At 37.3% G+C, this 27,092-nt stretch overlaps 1 protein-coding gene across 14 annotated transcripts in view; it reads left to right on the top strand.

Annotated features, from left to right (window-relative positions):
• The window catches only part of LOC136848759 (acetylcholinesterase-like), a 219,232-nt gene extending 193,964 nt beyond the window's left edge, over positions 1–25,268 (top strand). For 7 of the 14 annotated variants that reach the window (XM_067121335.1, XM_067121342.1, XM_067121340.1 and 4 more), the window contains one exon: positions 24,800–25,268. In XM_067121335.1, the coding sequence (XP_066977436.1) occupies positions 24,800–24,957 (158 nt within the window). In that variant the 3' untranslated portion in view covers positions 24,958–25,268. Of the gene's footprint in view, positions 1–24,781 lie in introns of all 14 variants that reach the window. The other 7 variants (XM_067121330.1, XM_067121337.1, XM_067121333.1 and 4 more) reach the window with 1 other exon arrangement.
• The last annotated feature ends 1,824 nt before the right edge of the window (positions 25,269–27,092 follow it).

The following is a 27,092-nucleotide window of genomic DNA, read 5'->3' as shown; positions in this document are numbered from 1 at the left end:
ATGCTGTGCCGAGCCCCTCCGCTCAAGGTAGGCTCGACAAATATGTGGCTGAGAGAGTGCTTCTTTGGCTCTGCAGCATGTTTGGTTTTTCCAGGGGATCTGTTTCACAAAATGAAATCATTCTCATCTGGGAAATATGACGTATGAAAGGCGTTACTCCATTCAACATTCCTCCTTCGAAATTCACTCATTTTTCATTTGAGCCTGAAAACATCGTGACCTCATTAAGACACTTCTTGCAATCTTCCTCATGATTCTTTTATTGCATTCCTAAAATCTTTCGATGAATTTTGCTGTGTTCATTTATTCAAAGAAATGTCTTGTTATAGTTTTTTTTTAAACATAAGCCATTTACTCTGACAAGGGTTGGTCCCATAAAAAAAAAAACCAGCGGTTACACCCACATTCATACTCTAACTTACGAATCATGGATGAACCTTCTGTAAGGTAGAACATCCCCAAAATTAACCGTTTCATACACCATCAAGTCTTCCAATGAATGTTGGGAATAAAGCCATTCAGAGAAATCTCATGTCAGGTAATGTGTATAGATTCCGCGTCATCAACAAACTAAAGTTGTCTCAGATCGATATCAAGTTTAACAGGCATTTACTTGAGGACTTGAATATTTACTTATACTTTTCAACTCAGACAGATTCACCAGAAATGATAGCTCTCTTTCACTTTTCTTGTGCATTCTCCTCTCCAAAGATCAAATCAGATCAGCTTATGATCACCAATGTTCTTTAAAATACGCGACGTAAAATTTAGGTTATGCGTCTAGTTTTGGTCTCATCTTTTACTTTTTCGAAGTTTGAATGTCATGGTAAAACCCCATCTATCACTCATTTTTCCATTTTTACATGAGTTCATCATTATTCCCTTTCACATTTAAAATTGTGTTGTTCACATATAACTGAGGCCAGATTAATTATTCTCTCTCTGTCTTCAGTTACCAGTTCTCGTCCAGTAAGATTCTTGAAAGAAAGATAGCCTTAAAAATCAGCTTTCTTAATCATGACTACCTCCTTACAGTAATCTGACAGGTAAATTGCATGATGGGTCTCATTAAAGTCAAATGGACAAGAGAACCCCGTATTTCGGCTTGTGCTTCAGCCCTTAATGCTGGTGAATACAGAGATAGTTGAAAATTGGTCATTACGTGGCTGATAGAGGTGGGTCATAACGATGTGAAGAAAAGAAGTCAAGGCCTTGATTTTTGGGAGAATTTAGGGGTATGTGGTGCGCAAGCCTTCCGAATAACGTGCTCAGGGACACTTACATATACTACAGATTCAAATAACGATAAGACTTTGATTGTGGTCGCATTGTTTTGCACGATATGTTTCCGTACAAGAAGAAGATTCTGGAATCCACAACTGTCAATAAAACACAGAACTGAAATTTCTATAGGTAGGCTCTGGAACCTAGGCCTAGGCGCCTAGTGATTAATATTAATACACTGTTCTCCCTAAAATCAGTAACTGGTTAAGTTATAGTTGTTAAAAGTAAAGGATAAATTGGTTCTGCCCGCCAGACATCCCCAGTGCATGCCAGATGCATGATAATGAAAGTGAGGTCAGATCAGTCATATGACTATTTTGTTCACCCACTTTCCTCGACTTTTAGCGGTGTCAAGGCTGAGGCAGTAGCCAAAATATGTGGACTTCACCTGTTTATTTGTTTTTTATGGATTCCTACTTGCATTTCTTATATTTTTTTTTTTTTTAGATTTTTAATCATGTAAGTTATAACCAATGAAATCTTTTATCACATTTCCACGATATTTTTTCTTAAATGAAAAAACATTCGCCATTGTCTTTGATACGCGTGTATCAAGCTGACTGAGTTTCCAAAACTGGTGAAGAAAATCATTCGAGAACCACTTATGCAACAAGAAATTTGGGCCCAATTTAAACAAATATCCCAGGCGAATTAGATCGCGTGAACATACTACAGTGTTTCTGGGTGGTGAGGTTGCAGCAGGTCTTGTTAACAACTATATATATATATATATATATATATATATATATACATATACTGTATATATATACACATATATATATATACAGTATATATATGTGTATATAATATTTATATATATATATTATATATAAATACTGTATATGTATATATATATATATATGTGTGTGTGTGTGTGTGTATTTGTATGTACGCGCACGTACATGTGTTTATGTAAATAATGTATGTATGTATGCTTATCAAAATGAAGTTTTTAGGCTTCGTTTAAAATCGAAATGGTTGCAGTTTATTCACTAGATATCTTTATGAAGCTTGCCTTTGGTAAGACAATATCAGTTTACTTCAAAGAAAAAGACGGATTTTTTTTTTCCCGAATGCTACGTAATTGACATACGACACTTGCAGCGCTATTTATAGACTGTGATTTTTTTTCTTTATTGGAGTGGTTTACTTCAATATGAACGAGTGAGATACTTGGGATATTTTCAGACTGACCGAGTTGATGTTTGTGCGTTTTTACTCAAATACTGTGATATTTTTGTGAAGCTTTATCAGTTCCCAATAAACGTAACCAAAAAAGGTGCATTTTTGAAGCCAGACAGAAGTAGTAGATAAAGAATTTTCATCACTATCGTGCTTCTATAAAATGTCTATTCTTAGCTATACATTCAACTTTCTATAGATATATATGATGTAGCAATATATGCTTTTGTATTATAGCCAAACTTCAGGGAAACACTTTTTAGAAACAGAAATTTTTGCGTAGAAAATTTTATCTCAGACCAATGATTTTTTCTGGTAAGGGAGCCTAGCTTTTGGGTACATAATCTTCAATTTCGACTATCTAAAATTTTGCTTTGTTTTAGTGTATTATTTTCTAAAGCTTTACCAAAAGTCAGCTTTGCTCTGAGCCACTGAATTTTGTTTTGAAGAGAAGAGCCGTGATGTAGATTTTGCCCTAATAATCCTTAACTGGGAACATTCCACTTTTATTGCAAAATCGTCCTTCCACTGTTAAGAGACGGCTAAACGGGAAATCAAGACCCCAGGGATTACGGTACTTTCATTTTATATACTCATCCAGGGACCAGTTTATGTACACATTAACAATATCGTGGATTACGCTTTTGATCGATTATCATTTATCATTTCGCTCATTTCTGGATTTTATAGGCATCGTTTCACCCATGTACACCGAAATTATGTTTTTAGAGGGATCAGTTAACCTGTGCCGAGGTTTTATTGGAATCGGTTTACCCAAGTTCAGGTTTTATTCAGATCAGTAACATCGGTTCACCCACGTCAATGTCTTATTGAGATCAGTCCACCCACTCAAGGTTTTATTAGGGTCAGTTCACCAACATCCAGGCACTATTGGGGTTTTTTCACTATAATCCAGATTTCATATGGATCAGTTCATGTGTAGGTGTTATACACACTGAAATCACTTTTGTCCATGTCAGGGTTCATTCCCCAAGTCAAGGTTCAGTTAAGGTCAGGTCACTTATGTTTAGGTTTTATAGAGATCATTTCACCCTTGTCCAGGTTTGAAAGGGATCAGTTTTACCTTTTCAAGGTTCCACTGAGATCTGTTTACTTGTGTCAGTGTTTTACTGAGATCAGTTCACCTGCATCAAGGATTTGAGATCAATTCACTCAGGTCTAAGTTTTACTGGGATCAGTTCACAGACATCAAGGTTTATTGGGATCATTTCACCCTAGTCCAGGTTTTGTATGGATCAATTAGCCTGATTCACATGATCAAAGTTTTATAGCAATCAGTTTGCAAATGTTAGTGATTTGTTAGGATCATTTGGGCCATGCCAAGGTTTCATAAGAAGCAGTTCACCCGTGCCAAGTCTGTCAAGATCGCTTTATACATGTTTAGGTTTTATAGGAATTAGTTCATCCTCACCAAGGTTCTAGTGAGATCATTTTACCCATGTTCAGGTTTTACTGAAATCAGTTCACCCTCACCTAGGCTCTTATGTGATCAGTTCACCAATGTCAGGGTTTCACATGGATCATACCACCAACGTCAAAGTTTTACTAAGGTCAGGTCACTCATGTCAGAATTCATTAACGATCAGTTTATCCACATCAGTTATTTGGACTGATCAGTTCCCCAATGTCAATAATTTATTTGGATGATTTTACTCGTTTCCAGCGTTATAGTAGTCAATTCACCCTTGTCCAGGTTTTATAGGGACCATTTCAACCACATTCAGGTTCTATAGAGATCAGTTCACCTATGCCCAGGTTTTATTGACATCAGTCCACCTGTGTCTAGGTATTGTAAGGACTGTTCATCCATGTCAAGGTGTCATTGATATCAATACACTTATTTAATTTATTTATATGGATCAGTTCCCCAACATCCAGGTTTTTATGAGAATGGCTCAACCACGCTCAGGTTTATTTAAGATCAGTTCATCCTTGTTCAGGTTTTATCAGTTCATTATTGAACAGTTTTTTTTAGGGATCAGTGCACTCACAACAGGGTTCTAGTGAGACAAGTTCACCATGTCAAGGCCTCAGTTGACATCGGTTCACCAATGTTCAAGTTTTGCCGAGATCGTTTCACCTACATTAGAGCTTTATTAGAATCAGCTGACTCATATCTAGGATTTTTTGGGGGATCAATTCCCCCAAGTGAAGGTTTCATAGGGATCAGTTCACCTACATCAAGGTTTTCTTGTAATCAGTTCAGCCTATTTAGATTTTATGAAGATAAGTTTTCTCGTGTACAGTTTTTACCTGGCAAGGTTTAATTAGGATCTCTTTATCTCTGTCAATGTTTTAGAGGTATTCTAACCCATATCCAGGTTTTATAGTGTTCAATTCACCCATATCCAAGTTTTATTGGTAGCAGCCACCCATGTCCAGGTGTTATTAGGACCAGTTCACCCGTGCCCACACTTAATAAGAATCACATATCCATTTCCAAATTCTGCAGTGAATTGTTCCCCTGTCCAGATTTTTATAGGGAATAGTTCACACAGTCAAGGTTTTATTGGGATCATTTTACCCACATCAAATTTATACTTGGATCAGTTCACCTCTGTCCTGGGCTTGAAGGGATCAGTTTCCCAGCACCCAGTCTTTATCAAGGATCAGTCCACCAGTAACCAGGTTTTATCAGTATCTTTCTCCCCCACGTTAAGATTTACTTTGATCAGTTCATTCATTACCAGGTTTTAAAGTGTTGAGCTCACCCATGTGCAGGCTGGATGGGGCACAGTCTACCCATGTCTAAGCTTTATTGGAATAGGCTCACTTATATCTAGTGAACTTTTATCTGAGTTTTATGGGGATCATTTCACCTATGTCCAGGTTTCAGTGAGATCATATTACCCACATGTAGGTCAAGGTTTTAGAAGGGATCAGTTTGTTCATGTCCAGGTGTTATTGGGAGTGATTCACCAATGTCCATGATTTATAGAGATCTAGAAATCAGATCACCGACATTCATGTATTTAAAAGACTGGTTCACACATCTCCAAGGCTTTGTATTGATCACCTTCACTCAGATTTTATCAAGATTACTTCACTAGTCTACAGGCATAATTGTGATCAGCTTACTCATATCCAGATTCCATGGGAACAGTTCACTACCATCCAGATTTCATTGAGATCAATTCCTACACATCCTGTTTACAGAGATAGTTCACCTGTGCCCAGGTTCTACCTATATCGTTTCACCAAAGCATATTTTTTGTCATGATCATTTCACTTGTCCAAGTTTTACAGGGATAAGCTCACCAATATCCAGGTTTTATAAAGAGCAGTACATCCATATGCAGTTTTTATCGAGTCATTTCAACTATATCCACATTCAATAGAGATTGGTTCACTCATATTCAGATTTTAGTCAGTTGTTTTTACCCATGTCCAGGTTTTATAGAATCAGTTCCTCCATTCTTGTCCCACAGGGAAGAATTTGGCCATTTCCAGGTGTCTGAGGAATCACCTCACACATGCCCAGGTTTTATAGTGATAAAGATTTATATCAGGATTCTCTGAAGTGAAATGCAAGTGTTGGTCCACAAAATTCAGCCATCCTCTGCTCCATATGTCAGTTGATTAAATGATTAGATGGTTATTTGTCTCCTTTAAAACAGTACTGGACATTTCGGGCATCCAAAATATTCTACGCATTTTAAAAACGGAATGTCAGTGTGACACCGCAGATATTCCTTCACCAGCCCTCACCACCACAACCCCAAATACACGTCCACCCAGAGCCGCAGCATCCTAATTTGCTCTGTGCCTTGTCGATACTATGGTGTTCTTGTTTTACATCGTATTTCTCAAATCGACTGCTCGGGGTTTTACCCCAGTTCCTTTGCTCGTGATTTACATTTTTCTGTCACCATTCCTTTCCAGATAATACGTTACCTTGCCTTACCCATTTTTTTTCTTGTAAGTAGTTACTGATTCTTTTATACATTTTTAAAATCTTTTATACCACTTTTTTTTAAGTCAAGGCAGCGTTTGTTTAGAATCCTGTAAGACTGAGAAACGTTTATGTTCTTTGATTCTTCTAGCATTTCTTAAGGGAGTTATGCACCATCCTGTACCATAATAATCTGTTTACCTTCTCACACTACCCTGCAACATACATTCTAATTGCTGTCTTGTCTTTTAAAGAGCTTACCCTCTGAATATCTGCATTCAGCAGTCATAGCAACAAATGATTACCTTGGTTTCACAACAAAACTAATATTTATCAACCTTTTCCTACTAACTTTCTCATTTTCTTTCTACTGACAGACAAGTACAGTTTTCACCACTTGTTGATGCAACAGTTTCAGCATCCATGTCGATTATATTTCAAATTTCGACCTTTCTCACTGTTTCACTTTTTTCTTTCTAATGAGATACACTTATTTATAACCTGAAGCTTCTATTTTTTATGTTCTTTGCATATATTAGGTAAATATTTCACACTCTAGCCAAAGCCACTCTTTCTAAACTGAGATTTTGTTCAGTTATTCTTTAACATTTTTGTGAAATGACAGGAAAGGGGCTAAGGTCCTCCAGCTGAAAAAGTATTCCATATTCATTGAAATTTCTATAACGTAAAATAGAGAGGAAGCTGATAATTCTGCAGGGAGAATATAGTTAGCACATCCCTCATCATGAACACCCAGTTTAATAACAAATGCAGAAAAGAGTATACAGAACTAAAGGTTGATTAGGTAGACTTTGAAAGCCTGGCTCATTTGCATATAAGAAGAAAACAATTCAGATACTTAATATGTCTACTGGACTATCAGTTTAGCTTATGGAATGCAGAGCAGTAGGAGTGACATCTGACAATGGCTACAGGTATTTCTTCCAGCCAGTTCATGTGAATCTTAGTATCATAGCTTAACAAAGAAAATGCATTACTGGTTTTTCTCTTTCATCTACTTATGGTTTCTCAAATAAACATCAAGATGCAAAGTGCAGTTTCAAATCAATTTGGGTTACCATCTTAAATTTTCAGAGTATTTTTTAAGAAGTGGGAAGAATGGTAGAGATCTAAGCTAGTCAAAAATCCACAGTGAAAAATGAGGAGTACTTTTTTTTTTTTAAATGTAGAGGACTATATGATTACTTGCAGGTGGAAAGGAGAAAAATAATCTTTCCAAAGCAGCAGGTGATTCGCAAGACTACTGCTAGCTATAAGATACTAGATGCATTTCCTGACTATTTTCCAACAAGATTATGGAGGTTACCATTCACGAAGGTGAGAGGCAAGCAGGGATGGGCAGCAGCATCTGAATCTTCTTAAGAAGGAAATAAGATAAATATTAAAAGGGTCAAAAGGTGTGCTGGTTACCAAGAAGGGAAGACGGGCATTAGCAAGGTTAGAAAGGCAGTGAAGAGGAGGGTAAGAACCTTTCCTTCTTTATCTCAAGGATTAAGAAGTTTTTATTTTTAATGAGAACAGGTAGTTACAATTTACATACGGAAATGCTCTCCGTCCAACTGTTTTGCCCTCCACTGAACAACTGATTAATCCTGTTTTTGGTTTCTTTGTTCTTTTTAGTATAAAACTTACTTATATCCTAAACATATATAAAAAAATCATTTGCATGGTCCCTTCATTCGATGCAATGTTAATTTTAACCTTCCATTTTTTATACTAATGCTGACTTTTTCTGTCATTCAGAGAGGTACCATTCCTGGGGTATATAATACTTATTTCATAAGCCCTGTGGCTTTGCCATTCAGTTTCTGTGTTGTGACCCAGACTAAAATGTGTCGTTTTATAAAACTTTATTCATACTCATTTCAACTATTTCAGTTATCTCATGTCTAATCTCTCATATATGAAATAATAGATAGTCAGATTTCAGTATAGTGCAAGTCCACAAATGTGTGCATGCCTGAGGAAAAAGTGACAAATCGCGCAAGTAGGCGATTTACCAAGTTTTAACTGGAAGACAGAAGAATGGATATGGAAGAAACTGCAAAACTTCAACCCGACACAAATACAAAAATAATAAGAAACCGGCACGAGTGGATTTGTCACCTAATGTAAGTGGCATATGGAACAAACCTCAGAGAAGCACTGAAGGATTGGTTGGAAGTATTCACCCACCAGCTACAAAAGTGTTCCTGTTATTCCAGCATGAAACCATTTATTACAGTTTGGAAGGTGACAAATACAACATATAAATTTGCATGTTCAGAGTGGATTTGTGAATCCCTTTAACCCAGCTATGCAGGTCACACTACTCCCACCTTCTAGTGAGTTTTACTGTACCACAGAAACCACAGACTTGTCTTACACAACTATTCTTTGACTATGTCTCTTTGCACCCAGGGCTAACAGAGTCAAGAGCATTCAGGGGACATAAAACACCCTAACTAATTTCAGTATACCTTAGTTTTACCAGACCACTGAGCTGGTTAACAGCTCTCCTAGGGCTGGCCCGAAGGATTAGACTTATTTTACGTGGCTAAGAACCAATTGGTTACTTAGCAACGGGACCTACAGCTTATTGTGGAATCCGAACCACATTATAGCGAGAAATGAATTTCTATCACCAGAAATAAATTCCTCTAACTCTTCATTAGCCGGCCCCGGGAATTGAACTCCGGCCCATCGAATGACAGTCTGAAGCTCAACCGGTTCGGCCAACAAAGGGCTAAAACACCCTAACAATAATGAATTAAACGATAAGATGGCGACAGAAATACTAACAATGATGCTCTACTATTTGAAAATGCCTTAAAAGATGACGTAAAGACTTCAGTATGAGATCCGGTCAACTCTGCTTCCCTGACCAGCCTTGACAAAAACAATGGGCATGCGAACACTATATCCAGATCATACATTTGCTACTGTGAAATTCATATTTCAGTGTCAAGTCCCATAATTCTGTCTTTTTGTTGCATTAAAACTCTAGTCTTTTTTTTTTATCTAATGTATCACTTCCAGTGACAAAGTCAAAGAAGGATGGGGAAATAACTATATGCCATTACTACCAAAAATACACAAATAGCATTGACTATCATAAAAGATGGTTTCAGATTAAAAGTTATATTCCCAGAATATTCAACGGTGTGACCTGAGATGAATACCCAGGATAAGAGTTGGAATGACCTTTGCTTTTGGGAACCAGGCATAAAGACAGCGAATGTTAAAAGTTAAAGAATAAGGAAGAGAAAATGAGGGAAAGATAAGGCATGTTAAGAAACTTCCCGTAGATGGCGGTATACCATCAGGAATGATCATTTATATAACTCTGATGAAAGTATAGCAGGATTTCCCTCAACCTTGGTCTTCACTAAACCTAGTGAGAAAACTCTGCCTTGATACTAAGAGACATGAGAGACTAAGATCCTTATTGGTCATTTGCTCAGCCTCTGAGGTGAAGGAATCGTGCGCATTTCCATGTCTTAGTGGAAGAGATGGTCGACATATTTGGACAGCAACCAGAGGGTTTTATGAAAAGTTTTGTTTCCTAATGATATTTTGAGAAGACTAAAAATTTAATAATTCACTGAAGTTCTATCGTTTTGTAGAAGTCCAAACAATGAACTGAAAAAAAAAACGTAAACAAGTTAGTAGATGAAGGAAGCACTACTTGGGAAAACATTCACATTCCTCATGTCAGAGTTCATTATGGCCCAGATCACTGTAACGAGGATACAAGGAGCCACGAAGCCAACTATTCCAGTTGGCCCACTTTGTTCCAAAAGTCATCATATATTGTGCTTTTTATTAAGAGCCACGCTGTTATTACCTAGTGAGTTTATTGATATCACGTTAACAACGATTCCAGAAAACTATGTCAATTCAGTGTTGCCAATGAGTCGTTTTTGAATGAATATCGCTGAAAACTGATTTCATCACTGACTGGGCTAATCATGCATGACAATGAAAGGCAATTCGAGACTTCAACTTGCTGAAAGCTGATGAACATTACTTATGAGGATAAGAAGAGAGCATGCATGGACCCAAACAAGCATTGGTTATGTCTTGCGACATAAACAGATTTTACCCAGTGCAATGGTTGGAGTCAACAAGGAATTCAACTGCGTCAGGTAACTATTGTTCAATAGCAGGTATCAAGACTAGAAAACTGAAGATTGTATAAAGAAAATATCGGAGGAATGCTGTGCCAACACTGTTATAAACAATGATCTTCCTCCCAATATCAGTCTTCAGAGAAGAAATGGAGCAATAAATGGAAAAATCCGAAGATAAAACCTACCCTCTGATGGCAACAGAAGATTCTCCCTTAGGGTTTTTTTTTTTTTTATCCTCAACCCACCATTATTTCTAGCCCGTGCAGAGCAGCAGCCGCCCTTGCGAAAGGGAAGATGAGATGCTCAATTAAAAAAACCAGTTTAAAAGAATTGAGAATCTTCCACCACCAGTAACATAATCCTTATTTTCAGCTTGGGTTGACTACATATCTTCATATCCAGTGTTCAGTTTTCTTTATTTTACCTCTCATAGGTACTTCTTACGTCATTGCTTTTGATAGTTTCGACTGCACCACTATTTTTTCATCTTTGTGGTAGATGCTAAGCCTCATTCTTCATAGACTAAACAAAAAAAAAAATGTGAGAGCAAAATTGACTAGTCTGAACTTCCCTTTTTCGTATACGATGGAATATCATAGTCCTTTTGCTATTATACTGCGTTCATAGGATTCACTTACAACTTTCCTTTATTTTTCTTTTAACTTTTTCTTCCTTTACTTGCAATTCCAAGGTAGAGTCGAGTTTTCTGCAATTACCGTATTGGAACAATCCGACAACATGATCAAAAGGACATTAAACAATAGGAGTGGAATTTTAACCTATCTGGCGAGCAGTTTGAGCTGATACTTAGTAGCAACATGCTAGTTAAAACATATTTTAAGTTATGAAAAGAACATTTGCGATTAAATTCTTTGTAGAAGTGGCGACAGATATTTTCCAGACTTAACGTCCTGTCAGCCTTTTCAGAGACAGGAACCTGACATAGCTTGATCTGAAAATACTATTAAGATACGAGTTAAAAGTGGCGACATGTTAGGTCAGTAAATAATGCTTGCGAAGGGAAGAAATGTAAGCGAGCATTGCCTTGTTCTTTGCCTTTCACTCCCGTGGCTATAAAATACAAATATAATTTGTGAAAAATGACCAGTAGACTATATGTCTGTATACGCGTGTGTGTGTATGTGTGCATGTGTAAAATCACTTCAAGGTATGTATGATCATGGCTGGTTTCGTCTGATTTAGACCCTTTCAAAGGAAATAGAAAATGTTTAAACAAGATGAGCCAACTTTGATCGTAGCTTTCGTGAGATTATTTTCACATGGTACCTTGCTTATAAACATCACGCGTTCCTGTCAATTAAAGCTGCCCCATAATGTGACTCTCCGAAATGTGTTATGAATTCTATGTAATCCCAGAAGTTCGAGATTTCGATGGAGTTCAGTCCCCAAACTCTCAAAACATTATTTTGAAGGAAAACGTATGAGACAAAGACTTAGGTAGAAAAATGTTATTTGAACCATTCCAGTGAGCTAAATTTATTTGAACCATTCCAGTGAGCTAAATTTCGCCTGTCTCGCCAAGAAATGTTATCCAGATCAGTAGAAATTCTTGACTGTAATTCTAAATCTTCCTACAAGGATAAAAAGAAAATTCACGAGCAATGTCTTCTCCTTAAATTGCCTTTTGCGGAGGATCTAAAGACTTCAGAGGCCAAGTTGTTTCCAGATTAATTTGATGATCATATAACGATGAATCATGCGAACAATGAATATCTTTGTAAGCATTAGCATGGGGCTTATTCTAGCTGACAGTTCAATTCAGACAAAGGAAACTCTTTTACTCGTAGTTTTTTTCTCATGGCACATTTCTCTTTTTTTTTTCTTTCTATTTTGATCTTCATTGTAAGCAACTATTCTCTCGTGTGTCTTCTACTTACTGAAATAACGAGGATTACACTAAACAAGAGAAATAAAAGTTTGATGTTCTTTAGTTACTTTTGTGCATAGCAACGTTTATCAAAGAAGTGGATCCAGTTTTTCAGAAAAGAATACTGTGGCTTTAGCGGTGCCACTGCTTCCATTTTCTTTTTCTAGAGTAGAGCATCGTTTCTGTTGACATAGAAAAATTAAGGGAAAATTCCTTGAACGAGTTAGTAAATTATATTCGTGATAAATTTAGCAATAATATTATTTTTTAATATTATTATTAGTAGTAGTAGTAATTTTTTTTTATTGCAATATAAATTCAATGAAGGCCATTTTTTATGGCGGTAGTATATTTTCCTGATAATTTTAGAATGATTGACTGACTGATCCACGCAAACTGGCGTCATAACGGTTATGGCCATCGACGTCGAGTCATTTTAGATACTGTTCGAACTCCTTCATTATTTGTTTATTTTCTTGTCATTTTTTTCAAGTCCAATGTTTGCTTGCGAAATTTTTTACTATACTATTGATAAATTCCCTGTAAGAAATTATTTTAGCTCTAAAAACATATTACCACTTCTTCCTTGCTGCCCTCGAGAACAAAGAAGCCTTTGCAGCAAAAGTGCATTTCTGCTTAGACGTTTCCAATAATCTTATTGTGGGTGGTCGTTGCATTATGAGTTGATCAATTATACAGAATAACCACACTTTATATCATAGTTTCCTAATTGAAAAAATTCTCCCTCTTTTATTATTGCCCAGGAATTCTGCTCATTCATCCTTCAGATTACTTCTCAGTCTCCAGTTCTTTATCAACATAACTAATCTTCTTTCGTACCCTCCCTATAAAAATACTCCTGACTGATGTTGCACTCTCGTAGTCAGCTAACTTATTTAACATATGTTTTAGGTTATCAAGAAACTGCTGACATCACATCCTGTACCAATATCCACGTTCCGAGAGATAAAACAACACAGAAATTTGTTCATTATATCTCTTGATGAGTTTTGGGGTTAAGTCTCATATAGATTTTCTACTCTTAGACAAAAATTTTCTTTTCTTCTTTATTCCACCGTAGTCCACCTCGTCCTCTTTACAAATTAGATCATATATGTATAAGATGGTCGTAATACTGATATTATCACTATTATTTTGTTCCTGGTAATTGACCAAGACAAAATTTCCCATTTGCGAAGCGCATGCATGCGCTGAGATGAGTTTGTACATGACACACACACGCACACACATAATCATATACTATTTTAGGAGCTTTTTTTTTTTTTTATTCCAGACTCCAGTCAAACAGATAGATTTTTAGGATATCCATCATCATTGTCATTAGGGGAGAATTGCCATTTCTTAGACAGCATTCAACAAGGCCAGGTGTTGCTCCCTTTTATCGGTCAGGGCTCAACGCCCATAACCGTCACATCATTTCATACCTTTTAAATTTAAATCCCTTTTAAATCAACAGACGAACAGCAGCAGTCTACAAAATAGCTTTCAGCTTAGTTGCATTTGCGAGAATGACAGCGTTTTGTCGTTTCCAAAAGCTAGATTTTAACATTTATGCTCTGACGAGATGAGAGTTAGTGAGGAGGAGTGAGAGGCTGTAAAATCCAGAGGTGAATCTAGTTGTTGCCATGCCATGCCATGCACCGCTTTAGGATTACGGTATTGTGATGTTTCATTCAGTTCATTTCATGCTGTAAAGTAAGACTTGAAGGTAATAATGCTTGTAATTGAGTGGAACTGAGGCTGAGGTTCAATTCTGACAGGGGAGGGAGGTGAGTGCGCATGTCGCTATCATGAGGACTCGACCAAGGATGGTACCTGCCACATTCCCCATCAACGGGGCCCATTTAATTAAGAAGATTTCCAGTAAGGTAATCCCAAGTGCCATCATACCATACCCATGCCCGTCCCCTCTCTCCCCAAAATCAAACACAACCGAGCCACAGGTCATCCTTCAGACTTGAAAGTTTGCCCTCAAAGCACACCCCCCAACCCCCCCAAAATATCGTCACCCCCTCTCATAGTTATGTGTGACTACAGTGATATTTCTTGTTTCATATCTGTCGATCATCCGATGTGATGTAAAAAAAAGAAAAAAAAAAATTCGCCACCGTCACGCGCACAGACACAAAGAGGTAGAGAGAGACACAGGTGTCGACTTTTTCAAATAAAAGGATAAAAAGATACAAAAACACACATGTATATTTCACATGTACTTCTACATTTGTGTATGTGTGTGAGTCTCTGTCTTAGTCTACACGTGCATGTGTGAAATGTGTGTCTCTTTCTGTCCTTTACAAATCTACAGACTTTTCTTCCTTGAAAACTATCTTAATGTCAAGATCAAGAAGAACTTTCTTGAGATGCCTTTTCAAGACAATGTTTCCATTTCTTTTTTGATGTATTCAGAATCTGATTGTGTAGACAGACACCAAGTTAGCTTTGTTCTTATTAAGTAATGTTAAGTAATGCTACGTATTTCCACTAAGAAACGACATCCGTCTGCTAACAGGATGGAAAAAAATACAGTGAAATACATTTAAAAAAAAAAAGACCACCAGAAATTAACTGTATCTTTTGAACTGCAATGCACAAGGACATACAGTACTGTTGTACGAATTTTTCTCAATGATGTCTCCGTACCCTGGCTATGTTATTTGTTTGATCTAGGGTTTCTTTACTGTTATTATCATTATCATTTCTTTGCCATTATTATGATAATTGATATTTTATTTATTCCACTTGTTTTGGTTGATGTTATTATCATCACTGTACCATTAACCTCCCTCTCATCCCGTTTTTTTTTTTTCTTGGTATCATTGTTAATAGTTATAGAAGTAGTTGTAGCTGTTGTATAGTAGTAGTAGTACTAGTAGTGGTAGTTATGAAATTAATATTTTTATTATTGACTGATCATTTTGCCCTCATCCCCCAAATTACCCTTCTGGGGCTAATTTACACAGCAGTTTCCCTGTTTTTTTTTTTGTGTGTGTGAAGAAATAACTTACGTCCTATTTCCGATGGCAGGCTACTTCCCAGAACATTCGTTTGGTTCTCGTCTTACTGAACTAGGTTATATCATCGTTATATTGGAGTCGTTGTCTCTTTCAGCGGCACTGCTACCGACATGACTCCTAGTATACTTTTACCTTGCCCTGTCTCTGATTCGCTTCAAACAAACGTGGTCGATGTTTAGTGTTTTTGTGACAGGCATTTGCACTCACTTCCTTCAGGCCTCATTACTTCCATTGCCGTTCATACCTGATTTCTGTGGCTTGTTATAAGTCTAAATAGCTCTTAGGTTTTGTGTGATGTATGTATGTTAACAGCTATTATCCGTACTCTCCCCTTAACATAGAATCTCCAGGAAGTGAGAATATGTTTATGTGATGGTAGATTGAAGGGGTGAGGTTGAAGGCCTCTACGGCTCTCCCGGTTCCTTTCGTATTACCATCACGAGAAGATTGACTTACAGCCCCTGCCGGAAAGCATCTAAATGGCGGACACTTCCTGTTTCATACGTGGTTAACTTCGTTTTCATCTTTTCATCTCTGTCAGATTTACCTGCAAAACCCTCCACTTCTGAGAAGGTCATATCAGCTACATGGCAGACCTCTTGATTCAGCACAAATTGATATTCTAATATGAGCTGCTATGGCATACTGCAATTCGCCAAATGCTTTAGATGGAGTTATTTGTGATTTTATAGGCAGTTTTGCTGTTTTGTAAAACTGAAATCTCACAAGCACAAAACATATTTGAGGTAAACAACAAAAGAAATTATGTATCAAAACCTGCCACTAGAAAAAAGTATTCTCACAAGTATAGGAATAAATTTGTTCTATATACTTTTTTTATGTATATAACAAATGATTGCAGTCAGAACTGGTTAAGATATAAAGGCGAATACCACCATCAATTTTATAGCCTTAAATTGATAAGCTCCTTCTTGTTCGGAACTAATATACAATGTTCCCATCCAATAGATTTTGGAAGCACAATCTCTGAGTTCATTGTACAACTACAGAGAAACCCTGTTCCAGGCAATGCCTGTCACCAAAAGCTGGGTATCGTGTTTGTCCTTGTTTAAGTGACTGGTTTCTGATCAGTTTTTTTTCTTCTGTTACTGAAAACTGCATCACAATTGTCCTCGTCACTGTGCCAGATACTGTCACCCACGCCAGACTTGAATGTCTTTGGCAGCTTTTGTCTTTCCTCGTTATCCCGCTGGATTTGCCTACATCTAAAACGCCCAGAAGAGTGGTATTAGATTCAGTTCTTATTGCAAGTTCCACCGACGTAGGCAACATTCCTAGGTAGTTGAGGTCTTGTTACTTATGTTATCGTTATTTTTGGTGATGATAAATGGTTTCATGCAAAATCAAGCGACACGATCTTTCTTCTCTCCCGCAACATGAGGTAATTGATGTTTATGCTCTAGGCTTTCCTTGGTATAGATAATCCTTAAGGTGTCAGAAGCTAGTCTGTCAGTCGCTCCTTTTGTTGTTTTGTCGCTGAACGATCTTAACTCGGCGGTCTTTCTTTTTATGTGTATTTTATGAATGTCAAACTAGTAAAGGACTAGCATTATGCCAAGTGGTAGAGAAATGATCTCGGCTGTGTAAATGAGCTTTTAGGTTTGCTAGTTACTAGAACCTTGCCTCTGTGATGAATGATAATAATAATTAACGCTTGAGAACATCTCAGAACCCTGGCGATTGTGTGTTTGAAATGGAAACTCGAAAGCGTCCGTTTGAAACTTGCTGGTTTACACAAGTAGTTTATGGTACCGCAAGGCCGTTGCCTTTGTGTAGCTTGTTTCTCCCCCCCCCCAATCTTTGGTATACAAAATTTGCAATCAGTACCACAATCACGTAAAAGTTAACGCAGTATAGCGTTTTGTTGCTGACTTTGTGTCGTTTCGATATATAAATGACAATTGGACTTGTTATTAGACAGTTGCACATTACAAATCACAGTGACAGTTGGACAGTAGGTCAGGATAGTGACATTCACTTGCTGTTTAGTGACATCGGGGTAACGATATTGTCAGGATACAGTTCTGTGTAACAATCAAATCATTTCATTTGGCACGTACCAATATTTCATTTTCCACTTTAAAATAATGAAATCAAAACCGGTATTTAACATCAATGAAACCATTTGCTTATGCGGTAAATGACGGTGGCAGTAACAAATATCTCACTTACACGCTAACAGGGAACAAATATGTGATAAGAACCTGGCAAGCGCTAGAATTCTGAAACAACTTTCATTGTTCGGTAATGTAATATTGCCAATAAGTCAACGTCTGATGCAGATGTCAATGTACAATTTCTGATTGCCAATATACGAACAATTATTTGTCATTCAGTTAAGATAATTGCTTCGCCGTGTCAGTTCTCATTATTCGTACACTGTGCTACTTTTATTTGGGTAGTTTGAATTATTAAATAGCTAAACAACGTAAGTAGTCATTTGTCTACTTAATATGTAAACATCTCGATAAGAGTGACAATAGACTTGATGCAAGGAAATTATCTGACTTTATATATAAACATGGTTTTTATGTGTGGATAATGAAACGAGTATTTTATGGAAAACAGATTTAATGAAGAAAGGAACCACTTAGAGTCAAAATCATTTTTGACCGTAGCAAAGTCGTCGGTTTCTGCTTCGCAGTTTGAGATATCCAATTGGAATGACCCTTTGATTTTTATAGAGATGCATTTAGCCTCCCTCGATGCCATCATTAAGTGGCTAAGGAGGGGCTATTTTTTCCTTTTGGAGGAAATGCCTAATTATAAATATGCATTCATATACATACGTATGAATGTTCGTCTTAGACTGGATGCGTTACGTCTCCTGTCACTCATGTACCATCCCAAAGAGGCAAGGTTCGAATCCCGGTCAGGGTGGGTGTATTTATATATGATTGCCTTTTGGTGTTAGTTATTCTTCAAGTACAGTGAATTCGATCAGAACGGGGTGCTTGTGGGTTGATGTTCGGAAATATTCGTATGTATGTATAGTGTAGTTTTCGGTACATGAAACACCTAAGTATAATTGTCCATTGTTGTATAGAGTAATATCGAGAGAGAGAGAGAGAGAGAGAGAGAGAGAGAGAGAGAGAGAGAGAGAGAGAGAGAGACATGGCATTGATAAGATCGTTCCGTAGATGCCTTTAATATTGACTACATTAATGAATGACCTGAAGTTTCCCTAACTGAATCTTGGCCTCATTCTTTTTCATAGAATTCTATATAAGAAGAATCTCGATTAAGTCGTTTTTAAAGTTTTCATTTTACTCATTATTTACAAACGCGTTCGCCTCTGGGACCCATCACAATAGCTGAAGAGAAAATAGTTTTGAATTACCCTAATGCTTTTGTGGTCATTCTCAAACATTTTTCCGGTTCATTCATTTTCCATGATTATTTGTTTGTTTCACTTGGGTTTTAATCAGCCAAATCCATCCTGTTTTGTTCATCACATGAAGAATCATAAAGTATAATATTCGGACGCGACAGTTTATTTTTACTGATAAAAAAGTGGTGTCTCACTTGGCTTCAATTTCCCTCTAAATTTCATTTAAAGGCAGGTGTTACCTACTACTCCCTTGATCCTTTTACACAAAATACAATCACTCTTCTTGTTTAAGCCACAAAAATATCAAGCACGCCTGTGTTAAAGTAGACACACGTAGCCTACTGAATGGTTGATTAATGTTGCACCAGAATCTTTTCATTGATGTCTACGTTTGTATTCCTTTCACCGATTTCTTTCTTCGCTTATGTAGTTTATCTCCTCTAGAAACATCAAAAATGATTTGTGATGGATTTAGACGGTGGAATGCTGCTCCATCATTGACCACAAACATTTATTCTCAGTTTCATGACATTTCTCATCTTCCTCCCAACCGCCATCAGAAGCTTGTGTTGATTTTTAAACTGTTTGTCAGACATGATTATTGTGGATCTAAGTGACATCTGGTGTTAGCTGGTTGAAATTCTTTCAGTTCACTTCTGACAATTAGAATATATTTCTCATTCCTCACTCTAGCTTTCTCCAACATTTTCGTAACATTTTTCAAAATTAAGTGTCTCAATTAGCACTTTATTCATCTCTTGCATCGACCTACTGAAAGAACACATTACACGCCGAGCGGTTTGCTCAGAAAAGAGTTTGGGCTCAGTTTCATGAAGCGACAATTAATTCTTTTTAAGCAGCTCCGAATCCTTGTTTTACTGCCCTCCGTGACAAAACTAAATCAAAATGTAATCAGTAACATTTCTCACTCACACTTAAAAGCCCGAATCACTCCTATTTAATCACAGGATTCGTTTCCTCATATTTTAAGTTAGTGTCAGTTTACACATTACTCATAGGAACTGTTACGGCGTCATGCGCTTACCACCCTAACCATTGTAGCATTTGTCTAGCTTTATGTTTCTAACATTTAACTCTTCAACTTTTTCATCTCTATAGTTTTATTTCACCTCCATGTCACTGCCTCTGTTAACATTCACTTTCAACATTTATCTCATTTAAATACTATCAGTTTCTGTCACGACTATTTGCAGTTTCTCGAAATTGGCACTTATAAATGTTTCTGTCTTGTGAGATGTCAGCCATCCTACGTTGTGTTCACAACCCTTTTTGTTATCTCATACGCTTGCATCTGCGTTATTTCTTGTTGTGATTTCTCTCATTCATATCACATAAATCAAGTAGACATGGACACATAAAACAACCTGGACGTACAGTACAAGAGTCCCTTGATTCGTATTTGTACTGTCTTACAAGGTCATACCACCGTAAACAGCCCCAATCCATAATAATCTCCGCTATTTCATTTACAACTCTAATTTTATTTTTCAAGCAACTGTTTCATAACATCTACTAGGTCACCCAACTTCTACCTTTCTGTATCGGGCATTTTGTCATTTGTCTCACTTTCTCAACCAAAAGAAATTCTTTCAGTACACCTTGCCAGGCATAAAAAGCAATGTCATGTTTTATATTTCTTGCACTCTGCTATTCCCATTCTGTTTCCAAGCTTTATTAATTCCTATCATCCATTTTTGTAGCGCCTTTCCTCCGACAAGACATACCATACTCACCGTAGCCATATTCCCAGTTACCTTTTTACCACCATAATGGAGCATCTTTCTAGTAATCCCAAAATTTTCTGGTGCCTTTCCCGAGTTCCATTGTGCGTTTTGTACCCTTCATTTGTGCCTCTCTTCCACCACGTACGTTTAACAACCTTTCGAAATGTTTCAAAAACAAAAGACTACATTCTCTACAGAAGACGTTTTTCTGTCCGCCTCATTACACCAAGATTCATTCGTGTAGTAAGGTTTTATTGATTTCTTTCCATTCTTTTATTTTTACGCTCCCCATTCTGCCTCACATCCTTCTCTGTGCTTCAGATCTCTTTTAGAGTCCGTTGCCTCACTTTATCACCATCAGCTTCTATGATTCCTCTCTTTGATCACGAATACTCCCTAATGCCTGTAGGGATGCACTACCGAACCTCTCAACTACCCCATTTGAATTTACTCCTTCTGGATTGTTGATCCAGTCTTTCCCAATGTGTTACTCCAACTTCATCTTCTATTTTCCTTGTTGCTTCTGTCAGGGATACTTCTATTTTTCCTCTTGTTACCATGACATTCATCAACATACTACTCCAGTTACTCTCTGTTAATCTGTATCTAACAAACCAAGTTCCTCATCATTTCTACTCTCCTTGGTATATGGAAAAGCCTTTCTCTTTTTAAATCAAGAATTTCCAACGTCAATGTTCTTTACTGAGCACATCTTCACAGAATTTCTCTCCTTTTGTCAAAATATATTAGCTCTTGCACAAGGAAGCTTTTGCCAGCTTGATCAGTTGGCCTCCTCTTTGGTACTAAACAGATTTTTTAACAAATGTTGAAATGAAATCTGTGCTAAAAGTAATTAGAAACCAAAAATTAGATAACTGGAATTCTTGCTTTCATCTAGTAATTCCAGAATTGTAATGTCATCTATTGGCAATTGTTGAATGTTACAGTATATTCCTGAGGCCGGTGAATTACTTGTTGATCTTGAAGGGCCCTGAGCTTCCTCAGTTGTTGTTTTTGTGATTGTTTGGTGTTTGTGTTTCCTAAAGTTGATATGATCCCTGTACTAATACCTGTGCAAAAGAACAACAGGTACCCAAGCAAGAGGAGCAGTCAATAGAGTAAATATTTCGGCTGGTAAACAAACAGTGACATTCATGAAACAATCTGGTTAAAGAAAGGAACTTGTTATTTTCAAAAGCGTTCAATAAATTCATAAGAGCTTCTCGTACTATACATTTGTACTCAGATCTACTGAACAGTGTATGACATGTTCTAATTCTAAGATATGTGTTGCTCACTGACTTCTGTTGGAACTTCATCAACAGTCCTGCTTATGTTCCACTAACCACCCGCAAAGACCTATAACTGTTTCACCGGCTTTTTTAATCACAGACCTTGTAAATGATTGACTGCAAACGATATCACGGTACTGGGATACACAAAGATATGGATGACCATATATATCCTTTATAGGAAACGACTTTTCATGAAAGTGGTGAGGCGAAACATTCTTGAAGTTTAATTTTCTTCCGTTGCATGTATTATAGTAACTCCATCTACCATCTGCCATGAGAGGTTTAAGAATTAAATATCCTCGGAGTTAGTTTAACGAAGATATGTTGCGTAGTTCAATACTGAATTATTTTAACGCCTTGGAATATCTTAAAAGTGTTCCAGCTGTAACACTATTGAGCAAGATTAAAAGTAAAATTATAATAATTCAAACCCTTACCAAATTTCAAAGAAGTACCCAAAAGTTTGCGAAGCTATCTCTCCACTAAGACCAATTTTATCCATTTTTGCTAATCCTCAATCAAACTAAAGAGAATGGGTAAACTTGATAATAAATTGTTATTGAGGAGCGTTGTTTCTCCAGTTACCTCTGGCCTGCAATTTTTGGGGTAGAATGCAGAATCTGATAGTGTGTTTATTTTTAGGGTATCTTCACAAGAAGAAAGATCAATATACTTTTATTCCTGTTTTTAGGACTGCTTAAATTTTGCGTTAACAATATAAGTTTTATTGTTGGCAGTGTAACTTCTAAAAAATATTCATATCCGTGGGTTCTTCGTTAAGTGTTGTGTTGGCTAATTGGAATTGCTTAAATCTTAATTAATCTTAACTGTCCTGAAATTGTAAAAATGATATCTTCATTCATTATCAAAGGCCCTTGAGTAGTTTGACAGAAGTTTGAACTTGACCTCACAGACTGATCAGTATTTCAGTCACTCCTACCTCAGATTTTGGGGTTGGTCCCCCTCGTACTTTGATAGATTTGTACCGTTAGCCTTTCTTAAATTACCTAAGCATCTTGTAAGATGTGTTTACATCAGTTCTATGGTGAAGCAGGATAACAAAAAGTATTTTAGTTTAGAAAAAATTATCAAGTCAGTTTTCCCATGGGTCTTCGTAAAATGAAAATTGCAGCACATAGCTTGGATTAAGATCGAGAAACAGACTGTGCAGAGGCCGTGATACATTTCTCGGTAGTTAAAAAGAACTTCGCAAAAGAAACCCTTGTGGCTTTATTGAACATTTTTGAGATTAAGAGTTCTTTTGATTAGGGAGATTCCCAGTGTATATGTGGTGGCTGTGGTTGTGAACAAACACGTAAAAACGCATTCACGTGTTTATGTATGTGTGAATGTATTAATCACCCCCCGCCCCCAACCAGTCTAATTAATGTGATTGCTGACGCTCTTAGAACATATAAAAAGAGATTTATTTCCCAAAAGTCACTTCTTTTAATAAAAAAATTCACGAAAGCAAAGAGAATATTTGTAAATAAACTTTAGAGCTCTCAAAAATTGTCCTTTGTGGGCTTCCTAATCTTCATTTTATAACTCCATTTGGAATGTTTTGTTTTATTTATATGTTAATCAAGACTATTGGACACGATATTGAAACAAGAGTGTCCCTACAGGGATGTAAAATCAAGTTCTTTTATATTTTTCTAACCAGAAAAATTATCTTATTTTCATAATTCCGGTCTTCATTGATTTAAATAAATTCTGATGAGAAAATAATTCAATGAAGAGTAAAAACTTTAGTTAGACTCTGCTGAAACTAACTGCTTTAGGCCTAATGACCAAGTCTTCATTAATACTTAATGGTGCACCCTTTGACCATCTGGCTTAGCCACCCTGTGTTAAAACTGGCATCGGTAGTGGACCACCCGGCTTTTGAGGTTTAAGCTACGACACTGTCAGTTTTAGCATCCTGTTCAGTTATACCGTGTGAAGGTTTTCAGCAAGACTGAACTGAATGTTAAACTCTATCTTTGTGGCACAGCTACTACACACATTAACTCTTCTGGATTCTGGTGACATAAAAGTACATCATCGCTTTCCCGAACTGTAAGATTCTGCGACTGGCTTCTGCGGGAGTCTCAGAGGCTCCAAGCTAAGCCTGAAAAGAGAGTGGCCTCCAGGCTCCCTTGGGAAGCAACAGAAGAGGGTCTCTGTGCCCTAGGCTCCCTCTGGAATCTCTGGAGGAGTAGCTATGATATTGATTTTGAATTGCTTTAATATTGGGAAAAGGCACTCAACTCTGCTCTAATATCCTGATAGTCTTTAAATGCATTAAATTCATTCTGCCAGCCGTCCGATCATATCCTAGAAACTGAGGGGAAAAGATATCCAAAATGATCTCGGGTCAGAATTTTTAGCTGAGCCAGTGTCTTCATGATACTACATAAAGTAGCTGGGTTATGCGCCTGTTTCAATATTAGACTAATTCAGATACCTTGGATTCCCATTCAAGCAGAGGAGCCTTCTTGTTATTCTCAGGCCAGCCTAGGTCTCTTTCAGGCTTGTCTGGGAAACCTAGGGGCCAATGTATGACTGAGGGGCCACTCTTTCAGGGCTTTCTGCAGAGGCCAGGGGAACCTCAGGGTTTAGGGAAAGCGATAATATACTTTCGAGTTATTGGAGTCTGAAAGGGTTGACAATATTTTATGCTGGTAAGTGCACACACACATGTACACATTTTATGGTTTCACATTCATTACTAAATTTGTCTAGCTTATATAGATATTATATGTGCATATGCGTAATATGCAATAGCTTGTAAGTTCAAGTGAATGATTGAGCTTTTAAAGTGCAAATGTGTTTTTCGCATCTTCCGTCGGCACTTGAACTGATTTAGCTTTTTAATGAACAGATGGGTCGTATGAGAGAGCTCCATTTTTCAACATGAATTGAGCATCCCCCACGAGTGCATTCGACTAACTGCTTGTCTCTGATTGCAGGGAACGTGCGTAACAAAGGACCAGAACAATGCCCAAGCACGGCGGGCGGCAGCGCTATCATAAGGGTGTGGGCCACAGGCATCCGAGGAGGAACCATGAGCGGCTGGTTCACAATGTGGCTGCCTCTCCTCACCGCCCTTCTCCTGCTCCTATACTCCCCTATCAAGCGACCCTGAGAGGTTCCATCGCCTACCTCTATGTCAACACCAACAACAAAGCAGCGAAAACATCATCATCATCAACAACAACAACAACTACAACAACAAGAAGAACAATTATAACGACGTCCTCGAGACAGCTACATCGATAGTCATTTGAGGAACCCAACAAGTCTGTGGAAGAGCTGTTTTGGAAGCGATAGTAGACGAGTATTTACAAAATAGCTGTTGATATTGGTAGAGGTCAGAGAAAAAAGCTTTCTAACTGAGAGGAGGTTTTCAAGTGGGGTAAAGAGGAGAAAGATGAGGAGGTAGAAGAAGAAGAAGAAGAAGAAGAAGAAGAAGAAGAAGAAGAAAAGAAGAAGAAGAAATCGGGTGAGAGGGAGATTTTCTGACGATTGTTATGATGATGAATGAAAGAACGAACAGTAGTAGTCTAGGGGCGGGGACGGGACAGCGACGCCAAAAACAAGACCGAGTGTTAGAAGAAGTCGCCGCTTGACGCATAAGCTTAGCTTTGTTGAAGACAATGATTCTACCATGACAAGTGTTGCTGTTTGTTGCCGTTTAGTATGTTTAATAATGATGATAATAAAAGTAACAATAATCATAATAATAATGATAATATGATAATAATAACGATAAAGTTAATCATAATTAATAATAATAATAATAATAATTAATAATAATAATAATAATAATAATAATAATATTGAATGGCTTCCCTCACACACATACAGGAAGGAGTCCGTTCTTTAGATAAATTCAGAGTGCTATGTTAGAAAGGATGCTACTATATCTCGCCCGCTATGTGCTAATACTAATAATAATAATAGACGCCGCTGACAAGTAGCAGTGTTGATGACACGATCCAGATTAAGCATAGATTAGAGCTTAAAACAAGTAATCTGCAGATGACAGAATTTACAGTTAACTTATCGTTTCTATTTCTTATCATTAACAAGGGATGAGAGAACCGGGTGTTCGGGTAGTCAATAGGCCTTCTACTTCAGGGGTGGGGAGGAGGGAGGGAGGGAAAGGGGGAGTTTGATTGATGGGGTCTCTGGGGGTGGCTAAACATTCTGTGCTTATTTAGGTCTGGGTTAAAGAAGCAAAACAGCAACAAGGACGAAATCTTTTCCCCTGTGGCAACCGTCACTGACCTTGGGATTGTGTCTGGTCGAAACTGATGTATTCATTCTTTGGCTAAATGAGAAAACAAGCGGAATGAACGCTCTCTTTGGTAATTATTGATCTTGTGACATCATTCAATTGCTGAAGGATTCCCTCACCAAAAAGAATTGAGATAAAAAGTATTGAATATTGGAAGAAAAAAGTACTGGTAATATGCTGTAGCATTGCTGTAACAATGTCTGAGACATGTCTACTTTTGTGTATTGTACACTCAGAGAGTAATCAGTTTTTTGGGATTATGAAATGTTTATATCTTTAGCTATACATTACATAATTATGTTTGTGCATTGCAGTATTGGTATGTGTATAAATAAGGGTCACACACGTACATGTTTTTTTTTATAAACATACAGTATGTATATATATACATATATATATATATATATTTGCGTATGTCGTATAAATATGCATGTACATATAGTGTGTGTGTGTTAAAAACCAAAAATTTTCCCAGTAAAAAAAGCATTATATTAAAAATATCAAGAAACAAGGATCATTTATCTTCAGGTAAACGCACGGCCTTTTCCCATCATTTTGTATATGGAAAACAAGGATAAGCATTCTCTCTCTCTCTCTCTCTCTCTCTCTCTCTCTCTCTCTCTCTCTCTCTCTCTCTCTCTCTCTCTCTCTCTCTTCGTTTTAGTTTCAAATAGCCACTGTCTCCCTAGGCGTGGCTCTCACGTTAACTTAATTTGCTTTGACCACTAAAAGAATGCTGATTTGCAGAAAGAGCATCAGGGTTTAAAGCTTTAGAAAAAGAGGAGAAAAAGTGTCAGCTTGAAATAAGAAAATGTAACGAGTTAGAAATGAAAATCACAAGCAGCCGCCCAGTGCCCTCGCTGTTGGCGTACTCAGTCGGCTGACAAGAAGAAGAAGCTGCGCTTCCTATATCCCGCCAGAATGGCTGCATTCCTTTTGTTTTGCATCGCAGTAGAACGTACACGACAAGGGGGACCTAC

Source organism: Macrobrachium rosenbergii, chromosome 19 (assembly GCF_040412425.1).
Source record: "Macrobrachium rosenbergii isolate ZJJX-2024 chromosome 19, ASM4041242v1, whole genome shotgun sequence".
Lineage (NCBI taxonomy): Eukaryota > Metazoa > Arthropoda > Malacostraca > Decapoda > Palaemonidae > Macrobrachium > Macrobrachium rosenbergii.
The sequence above is the reverse complement of the archived record's forward strand: the minus strand, read 5'-3'. Positions and strand labels throughout refer to the sequence as shown.